Raw genomic sequence first — 16,078 nt, 5'->3', positions numbered from 1 at the left:
ATTTATTATGAAAATAATTACAGCAACGAAGCATACGCGGAGCTCTCATCGTTCTCTGTGGGTCCCAGAGCGAGGACCATCAGTTTCCCTTGGCTAATTTCGCACTTTGCAAAAACTTATCCCTCCGTTCGCTAATCCCAAGGGCGGAGCCAGCCGCACGAGATCGTTATGTTTAATTAATTCATTTTTTCCATCGTTTCTACTCGGAAGGTACATTCACCATTTTAGTGCGTCCGTCCCTCGAGGATTAGCTAATATTATCACGTGATTGAAAGAATCCCTTACTTATTGAAATTGAATGTACAAATTTTGACGATTGTTTCGGCTGATTCGAAAAGTCACTAAAGAAATAATAATTTCAATGCGTATTACGTGAGACCTGTAATAGGTTTGGTTTGACGTCACGATATTGTTTGCCGTATTGTCAAGTTCAATTTGCGTCACTGCTGGTAGTACCAGCCTGGTCGTAGTGACCAATATTGAATTGCCGCGGCATCCAAGAATATTGAGATATTATGACATTAATGTCAAGTGCGTAAATAGAAGTGAACGACTGGTAAAAAAATTTTAATTGAATAGCATTAAATGGCCGAGAATGAAGAAAAATTTGTTGAAATCTTGAAAAGCTTAAGTCGGTGAGAAAACAATATTTGCATCTTGACCTGCATCCTAGATATTCTGGTCGCAGCTTCCAAATTAGACCCATATACTTTTACGCCTTTGCTGACCGCGCTGCTGGTATATAACTAATGAAAAAAGTTTTCTAACGAGAGAGTGAGAAAGAGAAAGATATTAAAATTTACATTTAACACAGTGTATAAGGGCGCTACCGTATTGAGGATTAGCTACGCATATCTTTCGTTTTTCCATTGCTATATATTTTTTTTTTTCCATAAAATGGAGAAAAAAATAGAAATTCCTGACAATTCTTAATTTAGAACGAACATTGGCGCCGGTCCAAAAATTCTACCCACATTTTTCTTCATTCCCAACGTTACGTTCGCTTCTACTCCTTACTAGAGAGTTATCCCTCGGGAGTAGTTCTCAAATCGTCCGCGAGTTGCGCCACCGTCTCGCTCCACCTCACCGAACAGACCCGCCACGTATCCTGGAACGATTCTCGTTTCGCAGTGACGCCTCGACTTTATTTTTCTACCAAGTGGAACAATTTTCACCCCATCCTCGCCTGTCCCATTCCGCTTTTCCATTTCACCCAATCCACCAGTCCTTCGAGCTGGGGTCCGTTTCATGGCAGATGGCTTGGGTGCACTGGTATCAGTGGTACTACCATAGGCTTCAGTATCAGTATTCTTCTCGCAGAAGGGGTGAATGTATTCCGGGTGGTAATCGTCGGGAAAAATTTTAGGGGCTGTTGTTTGTCGCTCAGAAAAAACTTTGACGTACAAGGAAGTCAGCGAAGTGTAAAACGCGTCGAGTGACGCCCCATACGAAGGAAACGAGGAAAGATGTTCAGGGGTAGAAATGGGGTGGTTTACCGCTTTACCAGTAAGTACGAGTCTAACAATAAGATTGAACCGCAATCTCAGTAATGGGGAATTAACGAGTTCCTGGGAAGTCATTCTCTTCTAATTTCAAGTGAGAACTCAGACTAGGCGAAATTTACGAAAACCACCATCACGGTACTCAAATACTTTCCGCGAGGGTTGTATTTTCGTATCTGATCAATGTTCCGAAATTTCTTGTTCGTACTTTAAATACAGTCTGGCCACAAGAATTTACTTAAATCTCAACACAAACGACAACCACTTATCCGTGCTATGTAGTTTACATTCGTCCGATTCCCCCTATCTATAGCATCAACGCTCAACGGTCTCTACAAGGGGTAGCAAACTAATTCCACCAAGTAAGTCACGAACGGTCTCTTCCTGTTCGAACGCTTTTACTTTAAGCCCTTCTTCGCGAGGGTGATGATGACTTTCAGTATTTCTGCCCGGGAAGGACTTTCTGGTAACGAGCTTTCGCTAATTACGCTGTCTGAGAGATTCGTTTCTCTAGATCAGTACTATAAATTCCACCCCGTGTTGCTTTACGCGCCCCCGTTTCGAAATGGGAATTTCCATCCCCTTAAATCCACCGCCTCTTATCGGCTACCTTTATAATACACGCCAAAGCCACTACTGAGCTTTTTTCAATTGCTAATGCTACGGTCCAGGCACAATGGTACCGACTTGCTTCGATATAAACTAAATTATCTAGTGACGCTAGGGTTGGTTATCGTTGCTTTTCGAGACGATCACCCAGGGTGAGCTTTTCCTACGACGGTCGTCCTAGGAAACTTTTTTTATGACGTCTATCTCTATATACATAGAGCATCCTTTAGCAGACTCCCTTGATGTGTACTTTACGTTTGCCCTTGTTCACCATGTCAAATGACACTTGTATCTCCTGCAACTGCACAGCTTTTGGCATAATCTCGTAAAATAACTCATTCCTTGATAATGGAAGTTCCTAGACTGAGGAAGTAGGCAGTAAATTTCCTACGGGAAATCTGCGGGATGAGGAGAGTAAAAATTTTTATGGCGTCGGATAGACGAGGTCGACGTCATATATTTAGGTATTATTGGCTAAACCTAAAATCAACCCCATGCGGGTATAAGACTTATGTCTCTGTTACGTGTGGACAGTGGATGGAAGAATCAAGCGTTTCCTCAGACTTCCGAAAATTGGCCAAACCATTATGGCCGACTAAACACAATAGTAGCGCAAGAGGTTGGGTCTAGCCGAGAAATTGACAAGAGAACGTTGATTAGGAGAATTGAATTTCGGTTTGTGTTAAAGTGGAACGTAAAAGGAAAAGAGGGAATGAGCGAATCAACCGGGTGAAAAAAAAATTTCTCCAAGGTACTGTTACGATAGTACGTAAATGTAAAAAGAAAATTTTTACTGACGTCAATCGACTTACGGGAAGTGCTTGATATTTTTGTTCTTTTTTTTTTATTATTTAAAGATGCAAATTATTGACACGAAAGGTAAGTGAGAAAAAGTCACATACCAAGCGGAGTAATTTGGAGGGATGCCGAAATCGGAAGCTTTTGAAAATTTCCACTTGGAATTTAAATCAGACCAGGATGCCTCTTCTGTTGGGTATCCGGGAAAGTTTTTCCAAAGACTGAACCGCATTGAAAATTCGTATAATCCTACCAAGACACGAACCGGAAGGAGGATCGATCGATAAGAACAATGGACGAAAAAAAAATAATGAAGTCTTGCGCTTCCGTGATTTCGTAATATTGAATGAGACGCGAAAGGGGATTCGAGAAGAGTCGAAGTAGTAATTCCAAAAAACAATCGTTGCAGAGTCGATACATGGACTGGGAACTGACCCGTGAAAATGAAGATCGAATTTGTAGATACGCATTAGGTACATAGCCAGTCATAAGGTGGAAGGGTAGAATCTGAGATTTTCATTAGTACCGGAAGTAGGAAGATCAGCCTCGATAGGGATGTCCAAGTAAATTGTTTATCATCTAAGGGTTACTCGGCGATCTTTCCCAAGAGTAGATCCAGCCCGGATTACTTCTGTATTATGGGCAGATAAGGTAATTAATCTTTGCTTAGATCGCAAGGGTGCCATCCCAAATAGGTATCCCGAAGATTGCTTCGATAAGGGAAAATTTTTTTTAGATACCTAAGAGTTCGTGTTCGATGATGATGGGAATTTTGATGCTTCGGATGGATATTTCATTTTCCCCGTAGAGATAAGCTACCACGCAAGAGCCAATCACTGAATTTGTACAGACCACCCTTCGCCCTTAGAGTCAACAATTTATCCATGGCAGCCCTAAATCTCGCAACTGTAACAATAGAATTATAGATCTAATTTTGAGCTAGCCCCGAAGACGAATGTTTTTCGTTACAGGAAAGGGGCGGTTGACTACAACCCCTGGAACACGTCACCTTCCGGTGGTGTTCTGTTAACCATTGATGATTGATTCTTTTAATTAAGGTCTAGCCCGAGGGTTGAAGAAGTTCAAGAACAACCTTTGCTGATCTGAAAGTGAACTCTGACCTCAGACGTTCGTCGCTAGCGTTACTAGCAGGTTCGTTTTTACCCAACAATATAAAACCATTTTGTATTTTTTTTACAAAATCCAAAAAACCCAGTCTGGCCGCGGCTATTGAAATGATGCCAAAATTTTATACGCGTGATTGTAAAAGTCCATAACGGAGTGTAGGGTGCTGGTAATGGGTCATCAGGAGCTCATGACGTCACTTCCGTAGTTGTAGCAAGCGGATAAGATTTCGCGTGTAAATTGAGGGCCGACAGGAAGTGGGAATGTGGGATTGTCTTTTGACGAGGGTCTACAAGCCGCCGCCAGACTACAAGAGGAAGGCCTTCGTCAAATTTTGATTAAAGTAGACACGTATCTGATCCCGGCATGTTCCGCCCGAGAAAAACGTTAATTTACAGGTAAAAAGGGAGTCGACGTAGATGAAAAATTTCTTTAACATAATATTCCTCGCTCTATCCGGTCTCCGGTCTGAATCATCGAACCAGATGAAATTAGGTAAGCCCGGGGTGCGGGTAAAGCCCAGCCAGAAGTATTCGAATAATTTGAAATTCCCCCGTCGAGCCACGACGTAGCCCAATCGAATCTTGGCTATGAAATCTGATTACGCCGGGACTTCGCGACTCCTGCGGGCGACTCAGCATTTTTCCAAACTCCTTTACATCCGGTTCCCACGTCCGCAGGGTTTCATGATTTATGGCGGTAAATTTGAAATTTCAAAATTACAGACTCACCTAGAGGATATCACCGGTACTGGCCGCCCTGGTCGTCTTCGTGGGTGGACCCAATCGATTGTGCGCGTCCATACGTGGCCTGCAGTAGATGATCTTGCGAAATGCCTTCCGGAAGTTGTCGCTCAGGAAGGCGTACAGGATGGGATTGACGCAGCTGTTCGTGTAAGCCAGAACATGGCTGACGATCTGGACCATCACGGCGGTTGGTGTCAGTGGATAATGCTCCAAGGATTTGCTCACCAGTATTATCTGAAAAATTCAAAATTTATAATTAAATTTTTTGACTTTCCTACTGTGCCCAATTCTGCCTCCCGACAAGAACACATAGTCGTCCCGACGAACTGGTATCAAAATATTTCAAAATTCCTTCCACGTTCCTGACCAATGATTTCCCAAAAGCATTGACTACCAGAATCCTTATGGAATAACAGGCTGTTACTATCACGGCAATACAACCTCCCATCATCCAGGACACATCCCCTGGGTAGTACGTATATCACCATGTATTTTCACAAGGAGATTCAGATGTATATATATATATATATATATATATATCATTCAAACTAATTGCTTACCTGCAAAGGACACCAACAGATGGCGAAGACGCCAACGACCACCAGGACCAGTCTGGTGACTCGTTTCTTCCCGCGACGACTTTCAGCGCTGACGTGAGCTCCTCTCCATAGTCGTAGAAGCATGCAGATGTAGAGGCCGCATATCAGGGCCAAAGGCACGATATAGCTCGAGAGAAAGAACGTCAACTGGAAGAGAGGCCAGTTGAACTCGGGCAGAATACGGCAGGCCGTCAAAGTTTGCGACGTCGAGTTGTACGAATCCTGAAACACGAAGTGTATCTGCATACATAAGCGATGGGTATCCCAGCACAAGGGAAAATGTCAGGGAAGCTATGAACGTGAATATACGGCCTTTCGTATGGTTATGTAATTTGGTTCAGACATAACCTAACCTACATAACGTTTAGGGTAGTCGTATACGAACGTAGTAAATGTGTCTGCATATACATATATACAGTTTGTATGTAACTACACGACACTTTAACGTGTCGAGCACGTGTTAACGATCGTACGTTGGCGTCGCGACGCTCCCGACGCAACTTTCTAAGGATACGCACCTCTTAGGCCGGCGTACCTCTGGGACAGCTGTTAAATCTCTACGTGATACGCGAACGTTTAAGGTTAGGAGGGTTTTATTGCAGATAGGGTTAGGTTAGGTTAGACGGCGTTAGGTTTCGGTCTTGGATGGAATAGGAATTTTTGACAAAATTTACTAGATATTATAGGGAGTGGTGCTGGGTTTATTTTTTTTTATAAGCAAATAAGCGCTTGGATATATGGCACAGCCGATGGGATTAATTATAAATAGAATTTCAGGCTCATCGATGCGACGCGCTTCTAGCTATTTTATGTGGGAATTCAATTAAATGGATTAATCTGTATTAGCTGGGAAATTGGACCCTGTTCGCGCTTTAGAGATTTTTTTGTATATTTTTTTTTTTCGTACCTTTTTTTTATTTATTCTCCCAGTTTTCGTGATTTATTTATTTCTTTTTCTATGCAATTTTCTAATTTTCATATTTCACTTGGTACCAGCCTTGACTTCATGCTGTACGCTCTGGTTAATACTGTCTGATCTATGTATTTGAGATGATTTATACTTGTGATTAAGACTATGACTATAACTATATATATATTTCCAAAGAACTGATATTTCAAAATTTCAAAATACCCAGCATCTATGCATGAAACAGGGGGTTACCGTCTGAAAAATTGAGATACCCAAAAAGTTATGTCAAAGAAAAGTTTTTGAGGCCAGAAATGGATTTTCGATCTTTACGCAAAGGGTTCCAAAAGAAGATGAGAAAAGTCGCGTGCTCCGCTGTCAACGAGGTCACTCGAAAATTCGTCACATCCATCGACTCTTGGCAAAGCTAACTCGAGATTCGATTTCACCGGACTTCCGGTTCACGCCGAAAGTCAGCTTTGCATACGTGTAAATTTTCACGCTTTAATATTATCTTATGAAATCCGCACTATTTCAGTATCTTACGGCTCGGCCGTTCTCGGCTCGTTTTTGGAAATTTTCTGACGTACGTGAAGCCTCGATGAAGGAGTAACGAGCCGTTAGTGTAAAAGAGGTCGCATGTAACTGGCTCACCTCGCCGTGAATGATGATGACTGGAATGGAGGCTGTGAGAATGACGACCCAGATGATGCATATCGCAAGGAACGCGTGAGCTTCCGTTCTAACGGACATGGAAGCGATTGGATGCACTACGGCGAGATATCTGAAACAGGAGAGAAAAGCTCAATTAGTTTATCGGATATTCATTAATCGAAAGCTCCGAAGCTACCTGAGGGAATGCGCGTTCATGGCTGTACGAGCAAGGAGTGGCAGTTGGAAATGAAAAAGAATATACAAAAAAAGAATTTATTGCTCAAGAGAATCAAGAGAGAACAAAAAATAGGAGCTTAATAAGTTCGTGCTTTTTGGTCGTTCGTTAGGAAATTATGAACTTTTTTTTTCTTTTCATACAATGCCGCGACATATAGAACCAGGTGATTGTAGTTGTTTGGTTTATTGTGAAAGCTCCTTAAGCTTTTTATAATGAAAAAAGTTGAGACAAAAAGCTTCTCCCTCGTTCGTATGAAAATTCGTGTACTGCCGTAATGACTTTTTTTTTCACGTCTGATGATGACATCGTTGACACAAATTCAAAGTTTATACAGTAATTGACTCTTATGATAATGCCGAACCCAAGCAATGTATTTGCCTGAAAGTTTTTGATTATTCAGAAATCGTGCTGGACTTGCACGGCTTTAGTTATTTCGGTATTTCGAACTTTCTGTACATTAATTATGCTTATCCAGTGGGATGTGTGCTTTTGTGAACTCGAATTTCTAACTTTCATTTATGCTACGTTATTATGGCTGTTCCTGTGTATATGTATATATATATATATATATGTACGAATTGATAACCGGAGACAGGGCATTATAAAGCTTGATTTATTTATATCAGCTCAATTTTGATTTTCGCCAAAAAAAATAACAGACGTCTAGGATTACATTTCTATACTATCTTAACCCAGCCTATCAATTACCAATCCCACCACGAAATTCGAGGTGCCTAGCAGTGTAAAAATTTTGGAAATTCGGTTGGAATGTAGATTTATGAGTCTCAAAGCATATACAAAATTTTAAAGACCGATATCAAAGTAGATTCAAGTCCTCGAAGCGGCCAAATACATATGGTGAACAGACCTCGAAATATTCTTTAGTGATATTTATTATCAGACATTATGTTTTCTTGATAGATACAATGAATATAATGTACGTAATTTATTAGTAATACTGTATAATGATATTATCAGTAATAGAGAGCAGTTCGGTCGGTCTCTAATTTATTAGAATGAGGTGATACGATAAAGGCAATTTGGCTATAAATTCGATTGAGCGTATCAGCCGAATTTCGAAAGCTCATAGAGCCTTCGTGATTCGATAGAGCTTTCGTAAGGTTCAACTAGTTACAGCTTAAGCCATCATCTACGGTTGGGATTGTACGCTATTGATATCGCTCGAAAGCTCAATGCTACTAATCTCGAACTAAAACAAAGGAAAGCTCTGGGCACATTCGGAAGCTCGTATATCTCTGGCGTAAAAAATTGCACGCCCGGGCATGTACGTTATTCCCGTTCCCGTATGTCTTTAATATTTTTCGGTTGCCGGAAAAATTGAACACGTAACCAAACAAACCCATTTCGAAAAATTTGAAAAATTCGAGTTCAATTTACGAGATTCAACGTAATATAAGCTTTTAATTTTGTTTATAAAAAGTGTTGAGCTTTTTCAATTTACTCGCAAGCTCTTCACCTCCCCACTGCACGTATTTGCTAATTTCTAATGGCGCAAAGCCCGTGTTTATTTGCCAATCGGATCCCGAGTAAGAGCTTGCGAAAAAGCTTCGAGGAGCTTTGAAATATCTCAGACTTGAATAACAATCGTTTTCGTCGGGACGTCCTCAAGACTCTGGGTTCCCGCTTATTCCCCCAATTTTACGTGAACTCAGTTTCGCAAGCTCAGCTGAATATACGTGAAACACCCAAACCGAAGTAAGCTTCACGGGAGAGTTTGGACTGGGCGAAGTTAACGTTCAACTCAACATGCTGCAAGCTGCCAATTTATCCTGGAAGCTTTTGCGTATATTCCCTTTTATTTTTGCACATTTCACGAACGCATTTTCTCTCTTGCGAAACTTTCGTCCATCTCTCACCCGAGCTTTTACACATACGCTTTTTTATGTCGTGAAAAAAAAATATATATATGTATACACATACACGTAAAATGCCCTCGGCCACATGCCTACACTCCGCGTAATATCGTAATGGAGTATCATGAAGCTTTTCAGGTTATATTTTCAATACGTCGCACATGCTGAATCATAAATCAGCATTCAAGGTTCGGGGAGAGTGTGAAAATTCATTTTTCGTCAAATTTTTCCCGTACGAGAGACGATACTTAAAAATTAGATAAGGGTTGGAAAAAGTTTTTTGATATATCCCCAGACACTAAGATATAAAATATATCACTTCGACTTACCTGTCAAGGCTCATGAGAACGAGGGTGTACACGCTGGCGCAAGCTGTCACGATTATTAGGTACTGTACGCCCTTGCACCATATATTTCCAAAGGGCCAAAAAAGCATAACGAAATCCGTGGCCGTGAAGGGTATGCAGAATATGACAAAAAGAAGATCAGCTATCGCGAGATTGATAATCAGGAGATTGGTAGTTGATCGCATTCCTGGATTTGCCGCCACGACTACCACCACAAGTGAATTACCAACCAAACCGAGGATCCCGATAACACCGAAAAGCAGGGGCACCACGACAGAGACGATACCCTGTAGCTGTTCGTCAAATTCAAAACCAAATTCTTCGGAGCCACTGTTGTTGAAAGTGCACACAGTGCTGTTGGACACGTTGCACACGGCTACCATTTTTAAGGCTTAGAAATTTTTTTTATTCGGTCAAGTAAGCTTCGTGCCTATGAGCTTTCACTCCTTTTTTTCTGACCTTAAACCGAACTCTTGACAAAGTCCGATTTATGCTCATTAAAGCTTTTTTCGAATTTAGATTTTATTTTATTTTTTCCCTTTTTTTGTCGTTCCTTATATCCTCCTCGTCCTTCTCACGGGTCTTCTTACTCTTTCAGGACATTGCGATACAATTTTCCCGTAACTTCGCTTCTGTTTGTCTTCCAGTAAAGTTGCACTTAGGATGTATTCAAAAATAAAAAAAAATGAAAAAAAATGAAAAAAGCTCTGCGTCCAACACTCACAAACTCTTTACTTAGGACACCGGATTACGTGATATCTGCAAAATATTATATGACGTTTTATGAGGGTCTAAGGATCCCGTTTTACGCGAGACAGTGAACGCCCGGCCCTGTGAGCTTAAAAGCTTTTCCCACTTGTTCAATAGAGACATACGGATCGTGCCTAGTTATTACCTCAAGTTGTCAAGATCAGATTTCAAGACGACATCGTATTCATCGCATCTATGAAAACCCTTCCAGCTTCAATGAGATCGATACGATTTTTTTTTCAAAAAAATTTAATAATTTCTAAAGTCCCCATTTAATCCGTCATACTGAAAAGCTCCTTCACTGAATCTCAATAAATAAGGCAGTACAGTCGAGTGCTGAGAAATTCCGCTAGATGGCATTCACGTTCGAGCACTTAGAAGCTGATATTCCTTATGAAGAAAATAATATAAAAATTCAAGTAATCAAAATCATAATCAGTGCTCCATTGAATTTACGGCTGACAGCTAAAAGCATCTCTGTCGTACGTAATTTTACGATAACTTATCCTGAATTTATTACAGATTCAAATGTGGCAATAGCAATCACAGCGTGACGTCAGTTTTAATTAATGGCCGACATATCGGTTACGCATAGCAGTCCGGATTCTCCGATAGAAAAAGAAAGAGATTTAAAAATATTCTCAATCAAATTTTAACTTTGATTCTACGTACCTTCTTTTTGACACACTTTTTTTTCATCTCAAATACTATGTAACAAATCATACAATTTTTCATAGATGAAGTTGTCTAATATATAAAAAAAAAATTCAAAATTTTATCATGGACTGGGTCTTATCACCGCACCACCCTAAGACGATTTAACGTGAGAAGATAAGAAAGCACGAATTTCTTGTGCTCACAGACATAGAGCTTAAGTCTGAATTATATTTAGTTTTAACGTTCTATGGTGTTTTCTTGGCTTTTGCATTTTTTTTCCCCGTTGTTTATTGTTAGCGATACAATGGGGGCTCGTTATCGTTATCGTAAAGCTTAACTTTTATTGTACAAGCAACACGGCTTAAATAACTAGTAAGTATGGCATCAGGGCTAATAGCTATTTAAATTTCAACGAAGAGTGGATATACTTAATGGGGCATGGCTGACGTTGATAAATCTCGAATCTCTAATGGAGGACATTCGAGCATTAAGTATATATGGTATCGGTTGGTTTTTGGGATAAGAAAAAAGTGTCATGGATAAATGGCAAAATAGGGATTTTCGTTGAATTGAATTTTTTTACGGATATCCAGATAAGTCACGATGTTAAATTTTGCTTTATGACTTATGGAATGCTGACTGACACTTCAATTAGGAATTTTTGTATTTCAAGCAACAGCCATGTAGGATCTATTAAACTTGTCATAATATAATTAAATCACGCTTGTAACTCAGGGGGCTGGTTATCATCACTGTCACGCGTATCCTACATAGGTACACGGTTATTCAGGACCACCTGAATATGGTTCTTTCCAATTGATTTTTATTAAATTCCAGGACAGAACCACCTTCAGGTAGTACGATGGTCCTGAATAAACGTGTAGACCTCTCTCTATAGTAATAACGAATTTTGGAATTTATATCCGAAAAAAAAACAATAGTTAATAATTCATGTAAGCTCACGTTGAGATACTGCCAACGGTAGACGTCTAATCCGTGATATCATTGAAAACGAATGAATCCTGATTATGGCACATTTTAGTTTGTTTTTTTTTTACCACGTAGTGATAAAATTTTTCACTGAACTTGTCGTTTTCCCTTTTTTTTTTACTTTTTTTCTGCGGTTACTTTCTTTGATTGGTATAACTCTCGTGTGAATACGTGCGGTAGAGCAGGGAAATCGTGGTCGCGATCATTTTTGGGAAATTTCATGGAATAATTGTTTTTGGGTAATATAGGTAAAATAGAATATTTTCTTTTTCTTGAAAAGTAAAAAAAATAAATTCAACGTAAATTTCTAAGGATCACTGTGGATTTTTAATTTAACCCAGAAACACCTCCGATGGAAAATTCATACGATCGAGTGGGATCTGTTCGCGAGAATGAAAATTTGGATTTTTATTTCGATTCTGTCACGTGTCTTGAAAACTGTCTTACAATCAGGATCCTTCCGGTAAAACGTCGTTGACGATGGATACGGCGCGACTGTCTACCACGTCGGTGAACCAAGAAGCGAAATAAAGTTCCCGACGCTGATCCTGGGGTCTATGCATGCGCTACGCGCGCAGAACCAACGCGTGCTTTACTCTCGAAACGGCTCTGACAACTTCGACATGCGTGAGAGTCGAAATAGTCCGAGTGGATAAGGTAGTGTTCTGATTAGACGAAAGCTGATAGGCATGAACTGGGATAAGAAAGCCTCCGCATAAGGTATACATACGATTGGAAGTTTTCATCATGTGCCGTTCGTCGGTAAGGTAGGAATCGCGAAATTTCCTAATTCGTTACCTACTGACCCGATAAAAAGGCTCAACGCTGTCGGTAACAATTTTCATCAAGCGTATAATAACTAAATGTGCAAAAACTCCTAATTATTTATCTGCCTACAAATTGATCTTAACATAACCATATACACCCACGGGTATTTAATTCAAACGAATTTATTTGGTGCACACTAGAGTAGTCTACGGTGCATTAAAATTCGCTAAATATAGCACAGCATCCAATTCATCATCATCACGATACTTATCTCGTAAGATAAACGTTGAACCAGTAGTTACAAATAAATCGTTGACATAATAGCAACGCGTATTACCTCACGTAACGTTACGAATCCACGCACATGGGGATACAATGGACTAACCCAAATCTTCGAAATTCTCCCAAAAATGTGTGCAACCCTTAAAAAATGCAATTCGTTCTGCAAAAACCAAAGTAAAATCCATCGAACCAACGAAGAGTTTCCGAAAGTTTCCGGTCGTGCGTCCGGTATCCATTAAAATAACTCAATTTATAAAGAGCCCGAGTGGACCCTGCGTCAGAAGGGGGTGCTTTTGTGTAGCAGTCATCTCCGTTAAAATCGGGGTGAAAGTTGGCCAATAGAAAGAAGAGGGTAGTTTTCGATGGTCCCACGATCGAGGTACTCAGTTGGAGTCGGTAAATCGGTTGGAGTATAATGCTGTGGGGTGGTGGTGGTAAGGGATGAAAAGTAACGTGTGTGTCTCCGAATGGAATGTGTGTACGCATGCAGAGAATAGAGCGAGAGGGTGACGGTAAAGCAGGAGAAGAAAGTCTGCAGAGAAGCGTGGGACGAATGGTGGAAATTGCCGATTGGGTAAATCAAGTTAGGGGTTAGGCGCCGGACAGTGAATTGGATTTTCCGTGCATTGATTGAAAGTGATATTTTATTGGATATCGGACAATGGCCGCCAGTACCCTGGCACCCCTAGATAGCAGCGAAACCGCAAGCCTCTATCGGTGGCAGCCAAGCCAATGATTTTCAAACCCTCAATCCCAAGAATTCTGATCAATTAGAGAACAGCTCCTTCTGCACCGACGACATTTACGGTTTCATTGGTGCGCAAGGGTGGCGCCACGTGGTGGCGCCTGCTACGAATTTTCGGGATCCTTCTTAAAAACGACCAGGCGTCACAAAAATAAGGGATGAAACGAGAACGCCCGACGTAACGTATAAACCTTGGACATTTGTTTGACCCATCGCCACAAGCTCAGTGCGTACCGTCAAACGTGACGCTTCCGTCCCTACTTTATCTTCCTGGTCTTGAGGGAAGCCCACAGGTGCCATAAAAGACACCACGGTATCCTGTTTTCCCAACCACCCTGATGGCTGCTCCGACTTCGCTCGGCTACAGGACCCATTTTTTATCTCGGTCATTTTACCCCAAGCCTTTACGGCCACCGGCTTCAAGCGTAAAACATTGACGATCGACTGGGGCACCGTAGTACCCCACTTTGCTACGTCCACATATAAATTTCGTGCCATTAACGTGTTTCCATTCTATAACACTCACTTAACCCGTTCGCTACGGCAGTCCGTTTCGCGGGAGTGGCGCCACTGAGCAGGGCACTGCGCTTACGTTTTTCAATGGCACTTTGGAATTGTCTTGTATGCATACTTTTTTAAGAGTTATGTAACTGTTTCGTCATATTATATAGAAAAACATAAAAATGAGTATATCGTGGGTATTAAGAAATTTACATATTAAGAAAGTAGTAGATTCTGTGCTACCAACGAAGTCAGCGTAGGTGGTCTCTCGGCCGCAGACTATAGTCGGCGTCCGTAGCGAAAGGGTTAAACCGTAAGTTTGACCCCTTCGCTTGAAATTTTCGGTACATCCGGTTGAACGGGGGAATAATGAGGACGAGCGAAGAAGAATTAAAAATCGAGAATCCTTTCGACGTATTATCATTTAAAAGATCACTCAACCCACCATCCACCCTCGAAGGTTCGACCATCTGACTTGTCCGAGGGGTGAAAGTACACTCACCTACTACACTGAAAATAATCTTTCGATTTTCGTGAAAATTCGTTTTGCGCCCTCTTCTTGTTTTTTATCCTCGTCACGACTTTTCTTTTCCGCTTATACGAAACAAAGAGGGAAAATAACATGAACTCGGAAGATAAGCTCTTAACCCCAAAATGCCCTTCGGGGTGTATTATCCGCGTGGGGGGATTTCCCTTTATAAATCGTTAGGATTCGCAGCTGACCGAGCGGACGAATTGAACTGGTAGTGGTTGAAGTTGGTCGTGGGTGGTTGCGTTACACTTTTGAGTCGTCTAAGGGGTGCCACGTTACTCGCGCAATTTTCATGTAACTTCATTTAAGGGTTTATTTAAGTTTAACGAGTTGCCGTGAGACCTTCGGGTTCCGAAGCGTCGCGACGATTCGGCGGCGTCCTTTCAGGGCTGGCTTCACCAAAACTAGCCGGTTGGCTGTATCTTTGTGAAAATAATTTTGTTTATAACTTATTCGTTATTTACAGTTATAAATTGCATATTTTCTTTTTCGCACAGCGCAGCCTTTTTTTTCCCTCGCTCCCTACCCTACCACCTCCCACTCTCTTATTTCATCCCTCCCAAGACCTACCCCGCAGGTAATACATTATCGCGACCGGCAATTATTATTAATTACCGTACTCTGATGGGGTGGGGGTGGGGGAGGTTACGCGTTTTTTTGCTGAAGTAGGAAAATACGGAGCAACACCCCACCAACCCCTTACTCAATTTATGTCGAGGACCGTAAGTAATCTAACGGTCGCCATTTCTTCTTTCTTTCCCTTTTTTTTATTTTATCACCACCCGTAACTTCCGGCCTGAACTGCAGCAGTAAAACCAAAGGAAGGCAGTTGTTACTGCCATGCCGATACCCAATAGTCAATAACTTCAATATTGCCAATTGGATCGTAAATGCGAGGTACGTCATTTCGACACTTTTGCGAGCCGCCTCATACGTATAGTATATCTCTATATCTGCATAGTTTTTCACGTCAAACGCAGCGGCTGAATTTGGCCGTGAATGGATGATTTCATGAATCGGAGGCAGAGCATTAAAGAAATGAAAGTTAACGTCGTAATATTTCCAGGATCATGAATTTCACGTTCCTTCATTTGTTTAAAAAAAAAAAAAAAAACCCCATTGCCTCGATAGCAAAACTGCTTAATCGCGTCCAACTTCAGTTGGTTCGTTTGCCGTGAACAACCCCTGTATCTCCATACCTAAACTTATCAGCTATCTCAGAAAATCCTCCTAATGTCGCAAGCTGATTAGCATTCAGAAGTATACGTGTTGACTTTTTTTTTTCTGTAAAAATCCTCTGGATTTCATGTTTTCAATTTCATGGAAAACAAATATATCGATCATTCGACATTCAAAATTCGTAGAATAACCCGAGCATTTACTTGCTGCCATGGTAAATAATAGTTCTTTACTAAATCCGTTGTCCAGTGATAAATTAAAGCTTGCAAGCTTAA

The 16,078-nt window shown here is 41.0% G+C and overlaps 1 protein-coding gene across 12 annotated transcripts in view; it reads right to left on the bottom strand.

The window, feature by feature from the left end:
* Positions 1–15,692, bottom strand: part of LOC107265709 (allatostatin-A receptor) — a 59,073-nt gene extending 43,381 nt beyond the window's left edge. For 6 of the 12 annotated variants that reach the window (XR_003059114.1, XR_003059113.1, XM_025082826.1 and 3 more), the window contains exons 1-5: positions 11,770–15,692; positions 9,382–10,158; positions 6,941–7,070; positions 5,341–5,619; positions 4,766–5,014 (exon numbers count right to left, since the gene is read on the bottom strand). Coding sequence is in view for 10 of the 12 variants with exons in the window: in XM_025082826.1 (XP_024938594.1) it covers positions 4,766–5,014; positions 5,341–5,619; positions 6,941–7,070; positions 9,382–9,782 (1,059 nt within the window). In the remaining 2 variants the exon portion in view is untranslated. Of the gene's footprint in view, positions 1–3,647; positions 3,816–4,765; positions 5,015–5,340; positions 5,620–6,940; positions 7,071–9,381; positions 11,705–11,769 lie in introns of those variants that run through there. The other 6 variants (XM_025082829.1, XM_015735433.2, XM_025082825.1 and 3 more) reach the window with 6 other exon arrangements.
* Between the last annotated feature and the right edge of the window lie 386 nt (positions 15,693–16,078).

This window comes from Cephus cinctus, unplaced genomic scaffold (assembly GCF_000341935.2).
Source record: "Cephus cinctus unplaced genomic scaffold, Ccin1 Ccin1_scaffold0230, whole genome shotgun sequence".
Taxonomy (NCBI): Eukaryota; Metazoa; Arthropoda; class Insecta; order Hymenoptera; family Cephidae; genus Cephus; species Cephus cinctus.
The sequence above is the reverse complement of the archived record's forward strand: the minus strand, read 5'-3'. Positions and strand labels throughout refer to the sequence as shown.